The 18,026-nt window shown below is 40.1% G+C and overlaps 1 protein-coding gene across 1 annotated transcript in view; it reads right to left on the bottom strand.

The window, feature by feature from the left end:
- Window positions 1–16,487, bottom strand: part of wasla (WASP like actin nucleation promoting factor a) — a 28,087-nt gene extending 11,600 nt beyond the window's left edge. Inside the window, 6 exon segments of the mRNA XM_027272913.1 lie at window positions 5,547–5,570; window positions 7,383–7,479; window positions 7,904–7,990; window positions 9,483–9,617; window positions 15,778–16,230; window positions 16,388–16,487. Coding sequence (XP_027128714.1) covers window positions 5,547–5,570; window positions 7,383–7,479; window positions 7,904–7,990; window positions 9,483–9,617; window positions 15,778–15,882 — 448 coding nt within the window. The 5' untranslated portion in view covers window positions 15,883–16,230; window positions 16,388–16,487.
- Between the last annotated feature and the right edge of the window lie 1,539 nt (window positions 16,488–18,026).

An 18,026-nucleotide genomic window follows, 5' to 3' on the forward strand; every position in this document is an offset into this window, starting at 1 on the left:
TGCATAAGCCAGTCAAAAACAGAAAAGCACACATTCCTGTTACTAGTTTGACATATAAATGTTGTTTATCTTCTGTTACCTCATAATCTTGTTACAGCACATACTTCATCCATCCTTGGAGTTATCCAATAGTGCTAAACTTGTAATTTAATGTGTACATACTACGTCACAATCCGTTTATAACTAAATTGTAGTTGTCTATGGCAAGCAAAAAATATTTAAGACCTTTGTAAATTAAATGTAAGACTTTTTAATACCTCCAAGGCCTAAATGCTATTAGGACTTAATACCTGCTGATACCCTAATATTGTGGCTGTAATGAAGGCCACATCCTATAGGGGATACTGGCAGGACTTTGAACTGTTACTGTGCGAGAGTCAGGAGAGGTCAGTTAGATTACTTACTGACTGTTATTAATATACCTTTAGTAATCCCTGGTACCTGAGCATCAATAAGGTCTTCTGTAAACACTCTGCTGTATTTCATGTCCACCAACAAGAATCTCATCTGTCTGCACCGAGACTTCCTGATCCATCTCTTCTAAAATATATGTCCCTCCCTACACTCAGTCCTCGAAGTCCTCATAATCTCCACAAACCGCAGCTACATCCGACATAATCACTAATCCACTGCTAATCCCAGTCCAAATCCCTGGACTCCCCATGAATGCTGGATGTCTATGACCAGACCAACAAGCTTGCTTAAAATCTCTAGTCTCTCGAGGACCAGGACGGCACAGTGGTGGTTTCCCGCTTACAAGAAGCACTGCATGGGGCAGTTCTGAACGGCTTCTGTGACAAGAGTCACGAAAAGAGCAGAATCATTCAGTCTAAAGTTTTAAGTCGACATCAAATTATCAGATTCACAATCTTCTTTAATTTCTCTTTGATCAGACAGCTCCTGTTTTAAATTATATGCTTTGAGACATTATTTTATTCAGAATAAGTTATTTTATGGCTGCTTGTGCTTAGACATTTGAGAACTTTGTTAAAAAAAAAAAAAATCGTATTATATAACTTTCTGAAAGTATCAAAAAGAGTCAAATTTCAGTAACTCTACAGTTTCAATGCAGATTTTTTTCCCTCCCCACATCAGCACTCATATCTAAAAATACTGCAAATGAATGCAAAATCTGTAGGCGAGGACCAAGATTTTGACATGAAATGTTCTGGGTTCTGCTTAAAGTCTGAGAAGGACTGACCGGTCACATGGGGTTTGGTTGCAGCAGTCCCCGATGTTAAGTCCACCATAAAGTAAGAGTGAAACTTACGCTGAAAGTTTTGCTTGAAGTTGGAAAATAATTGCACTTTATGAGACTGTAAGCTAAACAAATTAGACCAGGTGATTAATGGAAAACACTGTCTTTATCCAGATATCCGCGGGCTACACCGGACACCCAGGAACATTGGACGTTATTCCTAAGTTATCGTCATCATCCAGCCAATGAGTTTCAAGTTTGACCCAGCTCCAATCCAATTATATCCAACAGTAAACAAATGCAACTCCAAATAACTCATATTTGAACATGCCAGACTCTGTACAAGCACACATAGAACAGAAAGCTGCTACACTCAAGATCTGAGTGGCACAGAACTTCCTACTGGGCTGGGTACACCAGTGAACATCCATTCAAGCCCACTGAATTCAGTTTGTCAATGAATAGCATATGTGAAGGAGTTTCAGCTGGATTTAAGATATTATATCAGGTAACAAGAGAGTTGGAGGCAAGCCCTCAACATTTCCAAAACTAAAGTTTCATTGATGTTCTCACAATGAGAACATGAACAATACATGTGGCGACGAGGGAGGGGGGTAAACCGAGACACAAACACAAACAGAGAGGCAAATCTACAGCAACAATGTCCCACTGTTGGCCTCATGTTTCACAACTTAAATGTCAGAATGAATCTGTGCAACTGGAGAGAAACTTCAATGAAAGAACGATCTCAGGCAGGAGTCCATGGAGCTGACTGAAGGGACGGCTGATTTGTTTAGTGTGTGTTAATTCTCGTCTTTACAGCGTCAGTGTTTGCCAACAGTCAGAAGGCTTAATGAAAGTAAACAAGTCTTTTGGGGTGACATGAAGACACAGCTGCAGAGGAGAAGATCTAAATTAAAGTTCAGACGCACTGGGACCATTACTCACAACTTTGTTTATGATGGTGTTCAGGTGTAGGCAAACAAACAGAAAGCTCAGGAGATATGCGAGGCTCACATGCTATGTTTATCCACAGAACTCACCAGATTGTCGTGTTTACTTCTTTTAAAATCTGCTTCCATCACTCCCTGCCATAATGCCACAACTTTAAAGTTTTGACACAAGAAGATTTGTCATCTCACTTCATGTGGGTTAATCTAGACCACGTTCAAATTAAGAAGGCTAAATCTGAAAATGTCTTTTTGCTCTCTATTTTGGCCTCTTGTTAAAAAAAAACTCAGCTGCTGTGTGAAAAACATCCGTCATGTTTTCAAAATGCTGAAGTAAACCTGTTGTGTGGCAATAAAGAGGACATTTTTCTGTTGAGTATCTTAAAATCAGTCATTTGAATATAACTAAGCCAGCTAAATCAGTTCTTTCTCTCTCCATTTTAATCCTGTCTACATTATGTGAGCCTGATCACTGCTTGGGCCCTTCTGGCAGAACTAATGGCTCCGAAATATTGGGGTTTTGATTCAGGCCCTTCAGCTGTGGTACTTCCTGTCTGGAAATCAAACTCAGTACCCTCTTTCAACGTTTTGGAGCTTATTGCTTTGAGTATGTTTTTACTGTAAAGCACGTTACTTCTGAAATTAGGCTTATACACAGTAAACATGAAAATAAGATGGATCAGGAAAACTGGGCTTTCGTAAAAACAGCAACATGCCTGATCTGGGACTGTGTGGCAAAGTTAAGATGAATGAGTATTTGACTCCTTAACCCTCTGTGACTGATCATGCTGATTTTGAGAGACAACTTTCTGATGGTAAAACCGATTTGATCAGTGTCACAATGTTTGTTGCATACCAAAATGTCTGCACTGACCACATATAATCAGGACACACCACCGTCCCATCATTGACGCCCATCAACTCTCCAAAAATGTTGATTTTATTTGCTCACCGGACTGAAACAGTCTTGCAAAGGTCCCCCAAATACTGTCTATTGTCCTCTCTTAGACTGTCGCACTCACGGATGTAACTGAAACTGGGTAAGATGGTGCCAATTCACCTAAATTAAGACTTGTTCAGTCAGACAATAAAACTGGCTTCTTGGTTTGCTTCTGCATTGTGCAGCCATTTCACTCCCTGGCTACAAACATTACAAACATATAACCTTCAGAGTTTAAAAATTCATAAGACGAAGAATAATTTACCCTGTTAGTGTCCTGTTAACATTTTACAGAGCCCTCTAGAATAGAAGTTTAAAGGGAAAATGCTTTCCCAGTTGCAGATTATGCTTAAGTACCAAGGTGGCCACTGTGATAAATTGGTAACAGGCATGAGTGGCAGTGGCATACCCAGTTTTTTTTTTTTTTTTTTTGATATAACCACGGCCCCATTGCTCAACACATTGGAGACCTTTGGAGGATCAGGTCCAGACATTGTCAGACATGTCCTCTCACACAACAGGAGATTGTCCGTGCTGCACATGATCCCATATGCTGGAAATATTCTGTTTGGTCTGTGTGAGTGGTGGTGACTGGTAGAGCCTGCAGGACGAGTGATTACGCATTTGCAATACCAACGGAAGAGTGGAACGCAAAACACGTGCAAGCAGGAGAGTGTGAGGCAGCTACACGTCTTGCAATGCCATCAACACGTTAAATTCTCCAGACAGTGACCGGCTCTATTTACATATGAGTTTGCAGAATCAAGTCTGTTTAATGTCTTGTCCAACTGATTTGGACATTTGTGTTTTCACATACAGCTGCTCCAAGAAATGTCTACATAAGTTCAGGGTTGCAGTGCATGTGTGAAAATAACTTCTATTTATTATGTTAGAAGACTATAAACATAATAGCAACTTGACAAAAGTTACATTGATTCATGTTTCTGAATGACAAAATTAAGTTTATGCAAAACAAATGTTCAGCAGCAGTAACTGTGGGGATTACAGATTAGGCCTAATGTGCACCACAACAGGGTTTAAAGGGGACAACAGAGACCATGTGGTCTACATATGAGACAGATGGGCTTCCTGCTGACCAGATTAACCTGCACCAGACTCCACTCTGTGTCAGTGTGTGAGTCACGCTGTCTGTGAAACAATGCCGACGTGTCAGGAAACACCAGAACTCAAGTCTCCTGGCATGTGTCATCGCTCCATGCAAATAACGTCTATTTTTGTGAGAGACAAACAGTACTGTTTTTAATCAGCTTCTTGCTTCTACATTCATCCAGCGAGCTGCTTTATACAACCAGTCCAATAACTTGTTACTGATTGCTACTCTGGACCCCAGATGTGCACATCAGAAAGTCACTTTAACCCAGTTTTTGTCAACACAGTAGCGTTGAGATGCCTTTCTAAAAAGATGTAGTGGTCAAACAACCACGGCGTGTTTGGATGTTTTGCAGAGTAAACTTGAGGTGTGAAAAAAAGATGTCAAACCATCACTGAATTCATGGCAGAAAAAGAAATTACAAATCATTAAACCAGAACTTAGATGTCATTTGCTACAAAAGCTGGATATTAAAAAGATAGTCCTGCTGTAGGTACTGCTGTTGATACAACAACTTCAGCACTGACTGATGAGACATTTATTCTAAGCATTGTGCTTTAAATCGTATTGGGAAGACACTCGATGGACAGACTGAATCATTCACTTGATTTATGACCTCAGGAAACAGTTTTCTTATGAGTCTATGGTCTCAACCTCTAATTTAAATTCTTCTTCCACACAGCATAATGTCCATTTGGTAAATTATGGTCCCATTTAGAGTAAATTAAATGATAAAAAAAGGAGATACTTTTAGGTGTGGCTACCTTGTGATTGACAAGTCATTCTCAGTGAGTCAGTCCAGTGCAGCATGACGGGATCGTGAAACTCAGATCAAACCATCAAACTAGGCAGTGCTGATCAAGTATAAATCAATATTCTGTTACTGCATTGACCATTTCTCTCCTGAAATGTTTTCAGAAACATATTTTAGTTATGGTTTAGCTGTAATATGACAGACAATGAACTGATGAATTTCCTAATTTCCCAAAATTCCTAAATTTAAAAATCAAAACCAAATACAGGAAAACTCGCAGAACGTCACACACCAGCTCCACGCTCTTATGGTAAATATGGTCACTTCCAGTCTCCTGTAAACAAATGAGTGACCACATGCCAACTGTGCTCCATTTAGTTAGGTAGACCTGTTTTTCATCTTTCATCTTTTATTTATGCTTTTGTAGTTTGATTTGAAAAAGAATAACATAATATAAAAGAGTTAAACAAAAGTAAAGAGGTCCATTTGCTCCTAAGAAATAACTGTCATAGATCTCAAGATAATGGGACAAAAAATAAATCCTGTAAGTCAAATAATTCTTAGAGATTTGTAAGATTAAGTGTTCAACATACCATTTTTAGGGTCACCTCTCTTCTCTGCAAAAGAAAAATTAACACAATTATAGTTTCAGAATAAACTCAACAGGACTGAGCTAAATTAAGAAAGCAGAGTTTCTAAGAAGCGAGAGGAGAGGGTGAGCTATAAGGGTTAGTTCAGTTAGTGTGAGGCTGTGGCAGCTACAGCTTTTAAAGCCATCAGATGTAAAAGCTATCAGGGAAAACATGCTGCATCATGTATTTGATGTCAGAAAGTCAGTTCAGAAAGTCACGAGCAGAAAAAGAGAAGAAAAAGCTTTAAGAGCTCGGTCAGTGTCTGATAAAACCCGCCCATAAAAAGCCCTCTGTGTCGCTCTGTGAGCCTTTGGACCCTCAGTCATGATCACAGTCTGAGTGGTGCACTTCAAAAGGCCGGCATGCTGAGAGCAGCTGGAGGGAAGCCAAAGAGGACCCTTACTGCAGAGAAGCTTACCAAACAGAGACAGACGGACAGTTTTACTACAGCAGGAGAGAAAAACACTGAGCTCACAGCAGCAGAGAAAAGAAGGAAACTGCCCCAAACCCAGCCTTAACTCATGTCCTCGTCCAACAAAACACCTTTAGAGACCTCACATTTTGGGTTTGTGTCTCCTCTTAAACGGCAGATACACATACGATGTAGGTTTATGGAGGGTTGTCACATTTTTAAAAAGTCAAGTTAGAACAGATTTAAACTAATTTGAAGTTTGAAATATGTTGAATACAATCCATACAGCACAATGGACCAACCCCAGAGTGACGTCCCTCCGTCACTGGTCAGATAGTGCCTTATTCTTCAGTACAGTCTTTATATTCCTCGAAAAACGCTGCAGACTTCTGAACCCAACACCCAGCTTTTGTTGTATTAGCTTTGTACTTTGTTTTTTTTAGCTGTATATTTTTCTAATGCAGGACGAGACTGTTTACCAATGACTAAAGGATTTGTGAATATATCTTAAATAACCTAAATTTGCAAAGTCACAATTTCATTTAGTTTTCTTCTGCATTCATAAATGAGTGGTTCTGAGATATAGGCCTACTGTTTATATATTTGACAGGTTTTCTTGCACCCCTTTAAAATCAAAAAAAGCTTTGTGACCCCTTTGATGCTTTGGTAACAGCTAGTGGGGAGCTTTTTTAAAGCTGATGTCATAATTGGCAATGGATGGCAAACATTGCAACCAATCAGGTTCCTGAATGACCTGAATGTAAAAGCCAACCCACGCCAAATCTTAGGAGGGTCCGCTGAAGCACATGTATCCATTCAGACAGACCACACACACACACACACCAGGAATCGTGGCATCTGTAAAGACCATTCTGGTCATGTAGATTTATTAATGAAGATACCTCACCCTTTGCTAAATGCTTTATTTTGGTGATGAACATTTTCAACAATGATTCAAAGCTTCAAACTCAAAGAGGAACTACACAATACATGGGGATGTGTAGGATTAAAAAAACTCGACTGATAAAAGAATCCTGCTCATTGAGACAGAAATGTCCTCAGACCTTGAGCGTGTGGCCTTGTTCCTTCTACATCATCCTTTCTATACATCGGCATACTTATATCACAGTGGCACCAACACCATGAATCCTCTGTGTTTACTGCTGTTTCCTTTAGCTCATATTCACTCTATCTCGAGATCCAGATAGACAAATTAACTTCATAAACGGGTTCTCCCCAGAGTATAATTCCTGGATTAATTAGCTTGATTTTGCAGCTGGACATGAGCACACAGACAGGTTTGGGACTAAGGATGAGGTTTAGTTAGCAGGAAAGGCGGAAAGTAGAAGCAGCAAAAGAAGACACAGTGAAACAGTGAAACTTGCCGGTTTTGCGTTGTCGTCGGTTGAGCAGGTCGTTGATGGCGGCTCTGAATCTTTTGGCCTCTTCTTCACTGGCAAAGTTCAGACCGATCTGACACGTCTGAGAGCAAGAAAGAAAAAAGCCACAGATAAGTAAAATGACATCTTTATCTTTTTAAATAGTTACATCCAAGAGAAAGATTACAGAGCATTAAATTAGAAAAAACTGCCCTCTAATAAAAACACTTCATTTCAGTCACTATCAGCAGGCACTGTCGGAGTTATTTATAGTGCTGATTCACTCACAGGTGAGCAACACATAATTCATTAGCAAAAAGTGCCTGTTAATGTCTGGTTTAGTCGTCTCGTCGTGATTTACTGAGATGTGATCCACAGATCTACAGCTTCTGCAGTATTTTATAGCTGAGGCAGGCCATCTCGCCTGAAATAACAGTAACATCAGAATTATACTTGTGTCGTGGACAACCACCCAATCAGTGAGACGAGCTGCTACGGGCTGTTTTGGTTTTGAGCTGCACACTTACATCTCCTGTAAATGAAATGAAGTAGGATCTGGAGCTGCTGATGGAGAAGTTGTGGTACAGTTCCTGTTCAAACATGGTTTTACCTTCCTGCGAAAACAGACAAAGAAACATGAAAGCAGATCCTCACTGAAGTTTAGAAGTAGCACATCTGTGACTCTGCAGATTTTCATCCACTGAATACAAAACACCTACACACCAAGTCTCACTGTTCATTTAAAAAGCAAAGCACTGTTCATTTCTTTGAAAATCATTGTTCTCACATCTAACGCAGAGTTGGCTGATTTTTTTTTAATACAAGTAACGACCAAGTTCACCATTTTCCTTTCAAACAACATGTTTTTAAATTATTGGCCTTTTGATTTTCTGACAAAGCTCATAAACAGTGAAACATTTTGCAGTCAACACTCAAAATTAATAACCTACTCATAACAAATCACTGTTACTTGACTTGTAGATCATAAACAAATATTAATAACAAAAATATTCAGAAAGATTCCAGAACCTGAAAGAGCGTCAGAAAGTTAACGCACATCAGTGGTTGCTTATTCACTTCGATCCTAAAATTATGTGCAATTAACTGTGAGGTCCATCACAGTTAATTGCACATATTTTTTAAAAGGACAGCATTAATTTATTCACACAGTGCTGACAGTGTGTGGATGCCGTCTACATACTGTAGAAACAGCGTAAAAACTCAAGAGCGAAGAGAAAAATGTGAAAAGATTTAAAAAGGAACATTCTGCTGTTTTCATCTGAGACAGACACTTGAACTAATGGTGGTAATGATGACCATTGTTGTACAATCATGTCACAACCACACAGACAGTTCTGGGACAAGTTTGCAGATTTGACTGCTGCAGATTTTGGATCCGTTTAAACCATGACCCATAAGAAGAGAAAGGTAGGGAAAAAGTATGATTGTAGAGCTCACCATATACTGGAATTGAGGCTAATACAGATATTTGAAATAACATTTATTTTGTGTCCCTTAAGTTTAAGAATTGTAACAAAGCCAAATGTTTTGGTATATAGATTCTTCTCTATTAAGTTTCTTGCTGTGTGTTGGATGATACACATCTGCTATACATTCAAATTGGCTGTCAATGACGGCTATGCTGATATATGATTGGGCTTAAGTGTGTTGGTGAGGTGTTTTTCCACCACTGGCTACCAGAGAGGCTTCAGTGCTCTTCGGCACTGAAGCTTTGTTTGGATTCTCCAACTCTACTGGGGTGATGAACAGCTTTCTTTTCAAAGCGTTCCCACATTTGGTGTTTGGATGATGGTGGCAGGGGATCCTAACACGTGACTCAAGGAATGCTACATGTCTTTCTTTTCCTCGTTGGCATCTTCAAACATGCAGTAGTTGGATGGTGGATTTGACAGTGTCAGGCTAGCCATTCCCCTGTTTCAAGTCTTTGAGCTAAGCTAAAGCTACTGACTGTAGCTTCATATTTCAAGGACAGACTTGACAGGCTGGTCTTCTCATATAACTCGCCCAAAATGAAGATGCTTCATTGCGTCTTTTAGTTTAGTTCAAGCTTCAGAGATGTCTTCTCAACAGGATGGTGTCACTCACCTTTATGTCAAATACTCTGATGAAGTAGGACCTCTGTGGGTTGTCTTTGACCAGGCAGGCCACTCCACAGCATCTCTTCACCCAGCTACAGCTCCGGTCTGTGCCGTACACCTGGACCACCGCCGAACAAAGAGTCTGAACACAGAGGACAAAAGGACAGGACAGTGAATGTCATCGGCTGCATGGTTCATTCATCAATACATACATTTCATAATCAGGTATCAAACCCGCGGTGAGTGAAGGGGCTTATGTGTCCAGATTTTACAGACATCTGGTGCATTGTTAAAACCTTCAATCTTCATGCATCACAAAGCAGCAACAGAGCAGCCATTGGGGAAGAGGAAATCGTCATGATGCAAAACATTTTAACAGCGATAAGGACTAGATACAACATCACACCTGCATCACCAGGTGAGAAACAAAGAGCAGGTCAGAGACCTTTTGAAATCAGATTATGAGTCACATATGAAAATGTTTTTACAACAGATTCTCAACTCTGTAGAATGAAACGAATAAACCAAGTTTGTGCCTGTACATTCATTTGTGGTCTTTGCTTTGTACTTAGACTTGCAATTTAAAAAGGCGCATTGGTAAAATTCAAAGCACCAGAGGTTGAGTTCTCCTAACTTTTAAAGCCTCACGATGCTCCAACCGAAGAGCTTATCAGGTGGTCAAACGGTGTGTGAAACAGCATGCTCTCACACATTTCTGATGTTGGAATCGTGTGAGAGAATTTGTCTGACTTCCCTGACAATCTGTCGACTGGCAAGGTTAAAATCTCTTCCATAAGAACTCTGTGTTCATTCTATATATTTCACATAAACAGGCTACCATTGAAAACTACAGAATTTTGTACCAGTCTCTCTGGTTGAGGTGTCACTGAATAAGTGAAAACTTAAAACATTTCTGGTGTTGCTAGATAAAAAGATGTGGCAGAAGTATTGATGTTCTGGACACCACAGATGTCTGTATGAAATTGCATGGCAATCTATCTAATCATTGTTCAGATATTTCAGTCTGGACCAACATTTCTATCCCCAGAGCCACAAACAAACAAACAACACAGGCAGATGAGTCCACAACACAGTGTTTGAACTGGGGGACAGATTATTAGCGTTACTGATGTTTTGGCAGCAGGCCTTGTTGAGACAAAGTTGGAAGCATAAAATATAATTGTGTGTGGCATTAAGATTTCCCTTCATCGGAGCTCAGAGGCCAAACCAGGGGGGGGAAAAAAGAAAGAAAAAATATCAGACCCAGACCAAAAGTATGCGCCTGATGCCAATCCATCAGAGCTGGACTGCAGGCAACTTTACTTCCTTCTTGTTTCAGGGGCTTTTTGCCCTCAGTCTGGTCTTCAGCAGTGAAACACAGGGTCAGATGGATTGAGGTCATGTGACCGATTTGGGAAGTCAAAACACTCCACTGTTTGGTCGTAAAGACCTTCTTTGTTGCCGTTCGTGTGGTTAGGAACACTGTCCTGCTGTGCTGGAGGACGGTGAGTGTTTCATTTCAATTTGAGTGTATCTGACATTTCTCCTTTATTTAACCTTCATTTCTGCAGGACAGGAAACAGAGACCAGATGCTGTCCTCAGCACTGTCCTGTCCTCGGACTGTTCTGGTTTGTGGTTTCTGCAGAAGTCACACTTCGTTAAATCCTTTGCCAGGATTTCTCCCTCTGTGGCAAAAAGTAACTCTGGCCGCTGGGGGAGGAAAGAGGAAATGCCACTGGACCGGTTTCCTCCTCTGTGATTTATGAGTGCAGGTCAGAGGAGCAGCAGGAAACACTTTTCACCATGAAATCACTGCTCAGCATCACACGGGAAAGGTCAAAGGTTGGGCGTTAAATGGCTCGTTTAAGCTCGGTAAATTCTCACCGAGGGAAAGTATGCAGCAATAAACAGAGTCTGTGCAGGTTACAGCAGCTTAACATCCAGTCCACAAAACCAAAGGACAGTACCAATGTTATAGCCCAGCACTGGCATAAGTTAGTGCTGAAACTGTTAGTCAAATCATCCATGATTCAGATCAACAGAAATGATTTCCTGCTTTTCTTTGCTTTATGTCACAGCAAACTGAGTATCTTTGGCTGTTTGGTCTACTGAACAAGACATTTGAAGACATTACCGTGGAGTCTGGGAACTTGTTAAAGGCTAAACATGATGACAGTCTTTAGATGCAGCCCTAGTTCAAATTAGTTTCTATAAAAAAACAACTTGTAAAGACTTGCTGGTTGATATTCCATTGGAATTGACATTTACCTTTTAGTTTTTAAGTTCTGTTGTTGTTTAGGTCAGTTGGAGAACTTCTTTCACTGGCATCATCTGAATAGTGGTGCATTCAAGAAGAACAGCCAAATGTGGGATTAGAGAGATTGACATCCTGTTCACAGCAGATGCTTGTTTGTGCTCTAGAGTCATGAGTACAATGATTCTCAGTGGACTAAAGCTTCAAAACACCACTGGGAAAATGACAAGCAATCTGACCACAGGGTCAACGCAGTAGTTGATCTGGAGCTCAGCTGTCATCATGTTATAGATGGTGAAAGGCCACGATCCATGTTGGTTTAAAAGATGAGGTTCAAAGTTCATTCTTGACCCAACAGCAGTTAACAAAATAGTTTTACCACAAGGATCATTCATCTGGTGGTTGATTGTTTTGTCAGCTATTGTTTCCAATCAAGAATGAACTTCCAATCCCACCACCAACAGCAGCTCTGCTTTTAAGTGCATTTACCACATGATGAGAACAAAACTAAAGGCAGAGTTTTGCATGCATTTGACAGAATATCGTTCTAGTATCCATCTGCATACAGTATATGTAGACCCTAATTTAAATACAGCCAATCAAATCTTACATAATACAGCGGCGTCACCATTTTAACCCAGACGGACAGTCAGATAGCAGTCACACGTCAAAAGAGCCACAGTACAACCACATTAGCTTTCCTGCTAATGGCTTGTTCTTATCTTAGAACCATGAACAAACATCTTGTCCTGAACCGTAGCTTGTTGAGCGAGCCTCCAAACAAACATTCAAACAGGAAAAGTGTGCCGCTGACGTCAGAGATAGCTGGCTAGTTAGCTAAACATCATGTAAATATACCTGTAAATGTCACCCCAGTGCAGTTTGATACTGCCTGTGTTTTTTACTCTTCAATATTACTAACAACACACTGTCTGTTCATGACACGTAGGCTTTAGGACAAGTTTGTTCACTTTGTCTCTCGTTCTGTATAGTGCAACACCGGCACTCAGACATGACCTCCAGCAAGCTGAGAGCAAAAGGAACGTGTGTTCTGATATGACAAATAGGTTTGATTAGATTAAAGCTATTGGAATATTAAATCATCTTTGCCTTTCTTAACCTCAGTTGCAAACTTGTTTTTAAACTTCTTTTCTCGTGGCATCTCGGCCATGCGGGTAATTATCAGTTATCGGATCATATCACATCCCTAATTTTAAAACCTTTGAAATTTGGTCATGGTTCTGAATATGTGGACAATCACCTCTATTCAACAGTCATGAATCCAAACTATCTAAGTCAGTGCTTCCACAAACTTTTCATGTAACCTACCTCCAGATAAATCCACCACAGAGCCATCTGAGGAGCAGAGGGGCTCTCTACAAAGCCGGATTAGCAAATTAGCCACATAATTTAAGGAAGTTTATACTCAGCATATTTAAATATATATTGGTTTTCATGTGCAAATCTGTATCACCACATTTATCTCTACTCCCATCACAGGTATCTAACTTTCTAATCCTGCTTTGTGAAACACCACCCCCCTGAACAACCCTCCATCTGTGTGTCTGTGTGGAAAAGGAGACCTGATCATGAGATAGCCTGATCATGAGATAGCCTGAATGCTTGACCTAAACAGTTCAATTACACTTCATGGGTATCACCTGGAATTAGTCCTGGGTACAATATCAAACCTTTAGGATAGATAACCATTTGGTTTAATATATAAAAAAGGGCATTACAGTAACTACTAGTGATTGTATTACTCTCTTTTAAATTTTCATTGTTTTACTTTAAGGGTCGTGTTTTCAGAAGACCAGAGGTGGGTATAAGAGGGAGACAGTTGTAGTTGTGTTCGTCTCATGAACTTGTTTCCTTGCATATGACAGTTGGTGGGGACCTTATACAACAACCGCTAACAAGAACATGACAATGACCAACAACAGAGACAATGGAAGGTAACAATTGAAAGTCCACATTCAGTGATAGATCGAAATGGTTTGAAGAGATCGGATTACAAACAAGTCGCCGTCTTCATGACTGTTTCATCATGCTTAATCATGTGCAACTATGAGGTTCCCTAATGTGAGCTTGCATTTGGTATAGATTTAAATTTTACAAAGAAACTATACAATTGTTTAAACCTTACTTGGAGAATTTTAAATGTGTTTTTTTTTAATTCTCTTTGAATCCTAGTTTTATTGATCAAAACAAGTTTTTTTTTAAACGTCTGAACACAATGAGCCATAAAAGAACTTCATCTACAGCCTATAACTGTAAAACATTTAGGATGTGTCTGTCTTTTGAGGACAGTTATTCTTACTCTGACACATATCAGTCACCATCAAAATGAGTTTACATTTGAAGCTCATCCTTTCTGCTCAATGCAAATCAGCCTAACCTTAATTGGCTGTTTTGACATTTGAGCTCAGGTGTTACACCCTGCATGCAGCTGCTGCTGCTCCAGTTCAGACTCTAAAACCAGCAGCTGACATTAAAACCTGTTAAGCCGTCCTGTAAGCACCACATTCAGTTTCCCTCCAAAAAGATCAGATTAAACCATGTTCAGCAGAACAACACCCAGGTGATGCTGGTTTTTCATGTCTCTTTAATTAGAATGGTTTGTAGCTGAGTGAAGTGGCCCTGAAGCATCCAAGTGGCATCCATGATCCGCAGCTGGTTGACCAGGACAAAACGCTGCAACTCGGCAATTCGCCAGCAACATTTTTGCAGATGACACAAATGGAAATCTCAAAATGTTGTACGTCAAGATAAAAAAAAAGAAAAAAAAAAAAAAGTAAAGGTAAAGGCCATGACATATTTTGTATTTCGACATATTTATATCTCACCTAGTTTTATACTCGTTACAACAATTATTAGCCAGATGCTCCGTTTTCCAGCCAAGTTTAAGTTTGCTGCTCTGGTTAAACATTTTATCAAAAAAAAAAAAAAGCAGCTTCAGCAGTTTTGCAGACTTGTTGACACCAACTATCAACACACATCTTCATCCCATCACATAAAACCCCACATAAAATAAAGTTACACTGATACTGGTGTGCCACCTGGAGCCCTACTGGAGACTCTTACACTTCAGAAAAACCCTGTACTGCCTGACGAACAGTTGACTAATTAATGACAAGCTGTACAGTCCAATGTATAGACTACAAGTCATCAGTTTGGACTACAACAAGGCTATGGGTTATTTTTTAGTATCACATAATCTGTTGATTATTTACATGATGAATCCATTTAATTTGATGAAACTATATAATGCCCATCTTTTTCCCAGAGCACATTATTATTAATATTATAATATGCACAATATGACTATTTAGTGCAAAAACCAAAGATAATCAATTTCCAGTAATATTAAACAAACTGAAACTATTAATGTTTTAGCACTAATTACAGATCAAATCAAAATACTAGCCTATGTACCATGTCTAAAGGCTCAATTTATAGTTTTTTTTACAATTTAAATATTTTATAAGCATATTAATATAACTGAGAATAGGGCTGCAGTTATTTTTATTTATTTACCAACAGGATTTCAGTTTATCATCACCAATGACTAATCAAACATGTTTGTAGTATGTTACTGACATAGACAAATACTTTGACAGATGCATAACATTAACAAGATGCAGTTATTGATGCCTTGAAAATATTTTAATGTTAGTGATGCCATTAGTCATTGTATTTGAAAAATATGTCACTGACTTCTCGAGGTGAGTCGAACAAATTGTTTTCATCTAGTTCAATGATTGTGTGTTTAATACAGCAGAAGCTAATGGATTAAAGAAAGATGGAGAAGGCATCATTTTTTAACGTGTTAACAGTGAAGACGTCAAAAAGTCTTTGGTTGTAACATCGCTAGTTTCCCTGTGCCAGAGCAGGTTTGTGCTGCTTCACACCAACTGAGGGGAAGAAAGTGGAAAGAAAAGCACAGCCTGGCTGTGTGTGTGTGTGTGTGTGTGTGTGTGTGTGTGTGCGTGTGCGTGCCTGCACCTTCTTTGAAACTGCAGGTGGTAAACAAACTGGGAAACTTACGGCGCATTTCCTGCCCAGGTAGCCGAACAGGCACTCGTTCTCCTGCGGGGTCAGGAGGATGGAGCCCACGTTCACAGACCTGCGGTGCTGCGGGTGACTGTTCATGGCTCCGAAATCTTCTAGTTAACCCCGAAATGATGCAGTTATCCCCGGACACACTCAGCAAACACTGCTAATTACAGAAAATCCATGCGGGCTCCGGTTGCTGTGGCCTGCAACCGGATCATCTCCGCTCAGTCCGACTCCCGGCTGGAGGGCGGAGGCGGACGGGGGTGTTTTCCAGGCTTGTTCCTGCTTAAGACAGAAGCTTAACTTCTCCGTTTGGTGTTAGAATAAAAAATAAGGTCTCGCTGTGTGTCTGTATGCGGATAAACGCTCAACTTTCATTCGGAAACTCCAGCAGCTGCAGCGGCGATGCGTACATCCAACATGGCAGCAAGAGGGAGCAGACCACTTTAAAGAGAGAGGAGAGGGGGTGTTGGTTTGTCCAAACTCTTTAACTATCCCCTATAATATGGACAACCTGGTAAATCTAGTGAACACACACACACAGCAAGCTAAGATTCGCAATTCATTTTACGTTAAAACCGTGACGAATGTGTGTTTTTACCCTGTTGTGAAGCTAAAGTGTCGTGGCTAACACGGAATGGTTCAATCCAATGTAGCAGCAGGAATGCAGCTCTGCGGAGGGAAAGGGAGGGGCGGGGGTTAGCGCGTGGAAAGCGAGGGATGGGGTGTGACGTAGAGCGGGGGGAGGGGTCAGGTGGTGGACGTCAAACGTAAATAAGATGCATTTCGTCATAAATAATTTATAAAATGTTGAATATTTCGTACACGTGATGTTTTCTGTGTGATAATAATTAAATATTCTATGTTTGCACCATGTGAATAATAATAAAAAAATGCTACATTTACACACATCTTCTGTAGTTTAAAATTATAGGTAATAATCTTGTTCTGAAGGTTCCCTAAATCAAAGGAGAGTGTAAAAGCCTTTAAACCTGCAATAACTTATTTCTTGTCCACTTGGGAGCCACAACACTGACCTATTATCACCTTGTAAGTTCATATGGCTAACTTGTCAGTGTAACAGACATCATTTCTCACGTTATGTCCTGCCCCAGCTTGATCTGTAGTCTTGACTCCTTTCATCAAGACAAATGAAATCAGGAGGAAGGTTGTGAAGGCGACGGTGGCAGATGGATAGATGCAGGCGTAGGTCGACATCCCGCAGGTCCTGCCCGCGTGCTGCAGAGTTAAAGCCCGTCAGCAGCATTAACACCAGACCTAATCTGCAGACCAGCTGCTTCTACACTCTGCTGTATAAAACACTGAGCAAAGGCCAAACAAGAGGAGTTAAAGGGCCATTCACAACTAGCTCAGGATCTGCATTATAACAAGGGACATCCTGCTAGTGTCCCATACTGCGGTGATTGTTTCATGCTGCTGGACAGCAACAACAACATGGTGATTTATCTATTCTCACAAGTAGTGAAGAAAAGATGTAAAGATTGTCTTGAAGGTGGTGCTAAAGGAAAACTGTTGGTTGGTTGACACAGGTGGGTTGATACAGCCATTCATGGTCAACAGATGATGAATTCTAGTTGACTGGAAATTGATTCTAGTTCTAGTAGACTTTTCAGGTGAACATTTTGGTGCTAAATTTGGCGATGCCCTTATTTTTCACCTTGAGGTTGACATTTGTGGTTTCCAGCAAAATATCTCAGCAATTATTGGATTTCCATGAATTTTAGTCGACACATTCACATTGCCCTCAGGATAAATTATAATGACTCATCTGACTTTTCAGTTATCACCATAATCAGGTCAGGATTTAATTTTGTCCAATAACTCACATTCCCATCAATCTTAAATGTACTTTGTGATTAGTAGCAAATGTAACCCTAACCCTGCTAATTTGCTAAAATGAGATTGCTAGACTGCGACTGAGAGATGACAAAATACCTGCATGGTGGTCATTGTGAATATGTTAGTATACTGAAGTTTGCTTTTAGCTCAAAGCATTGCCGCCTAAGTACAACTTTACAGAGCCACTAGCATGGCTAACTATTAAAGGTGGGTCACTTTAAAATGTCACAGAAAACTAAAATAACTGCCTTGTTTTCTTGTCTTGAAGTGTTGCTTTCACTTTTACTGAGGCAGCACACTGTAGCTGAAACAGGCCACCAGAGCTCAAAGTATCAGCTTATTTGATCTTGTTTCATACACACATGTGAAATAGAGATGAC

Source organism: Larimichthys crocea, chromosome XXI (assembly GCF_000972845.2).
Source record: "Larimichthys crocea isolate SSNF chromosome XXI, L_crocea_2.0, whole genome shotgun sequence".
Classification (NCBI taxonomy): Eukaryota; Metazoa; Chordata; class Actinopteri; family Sciaenidae; genus Larimichthys; species Larimichthys crocea.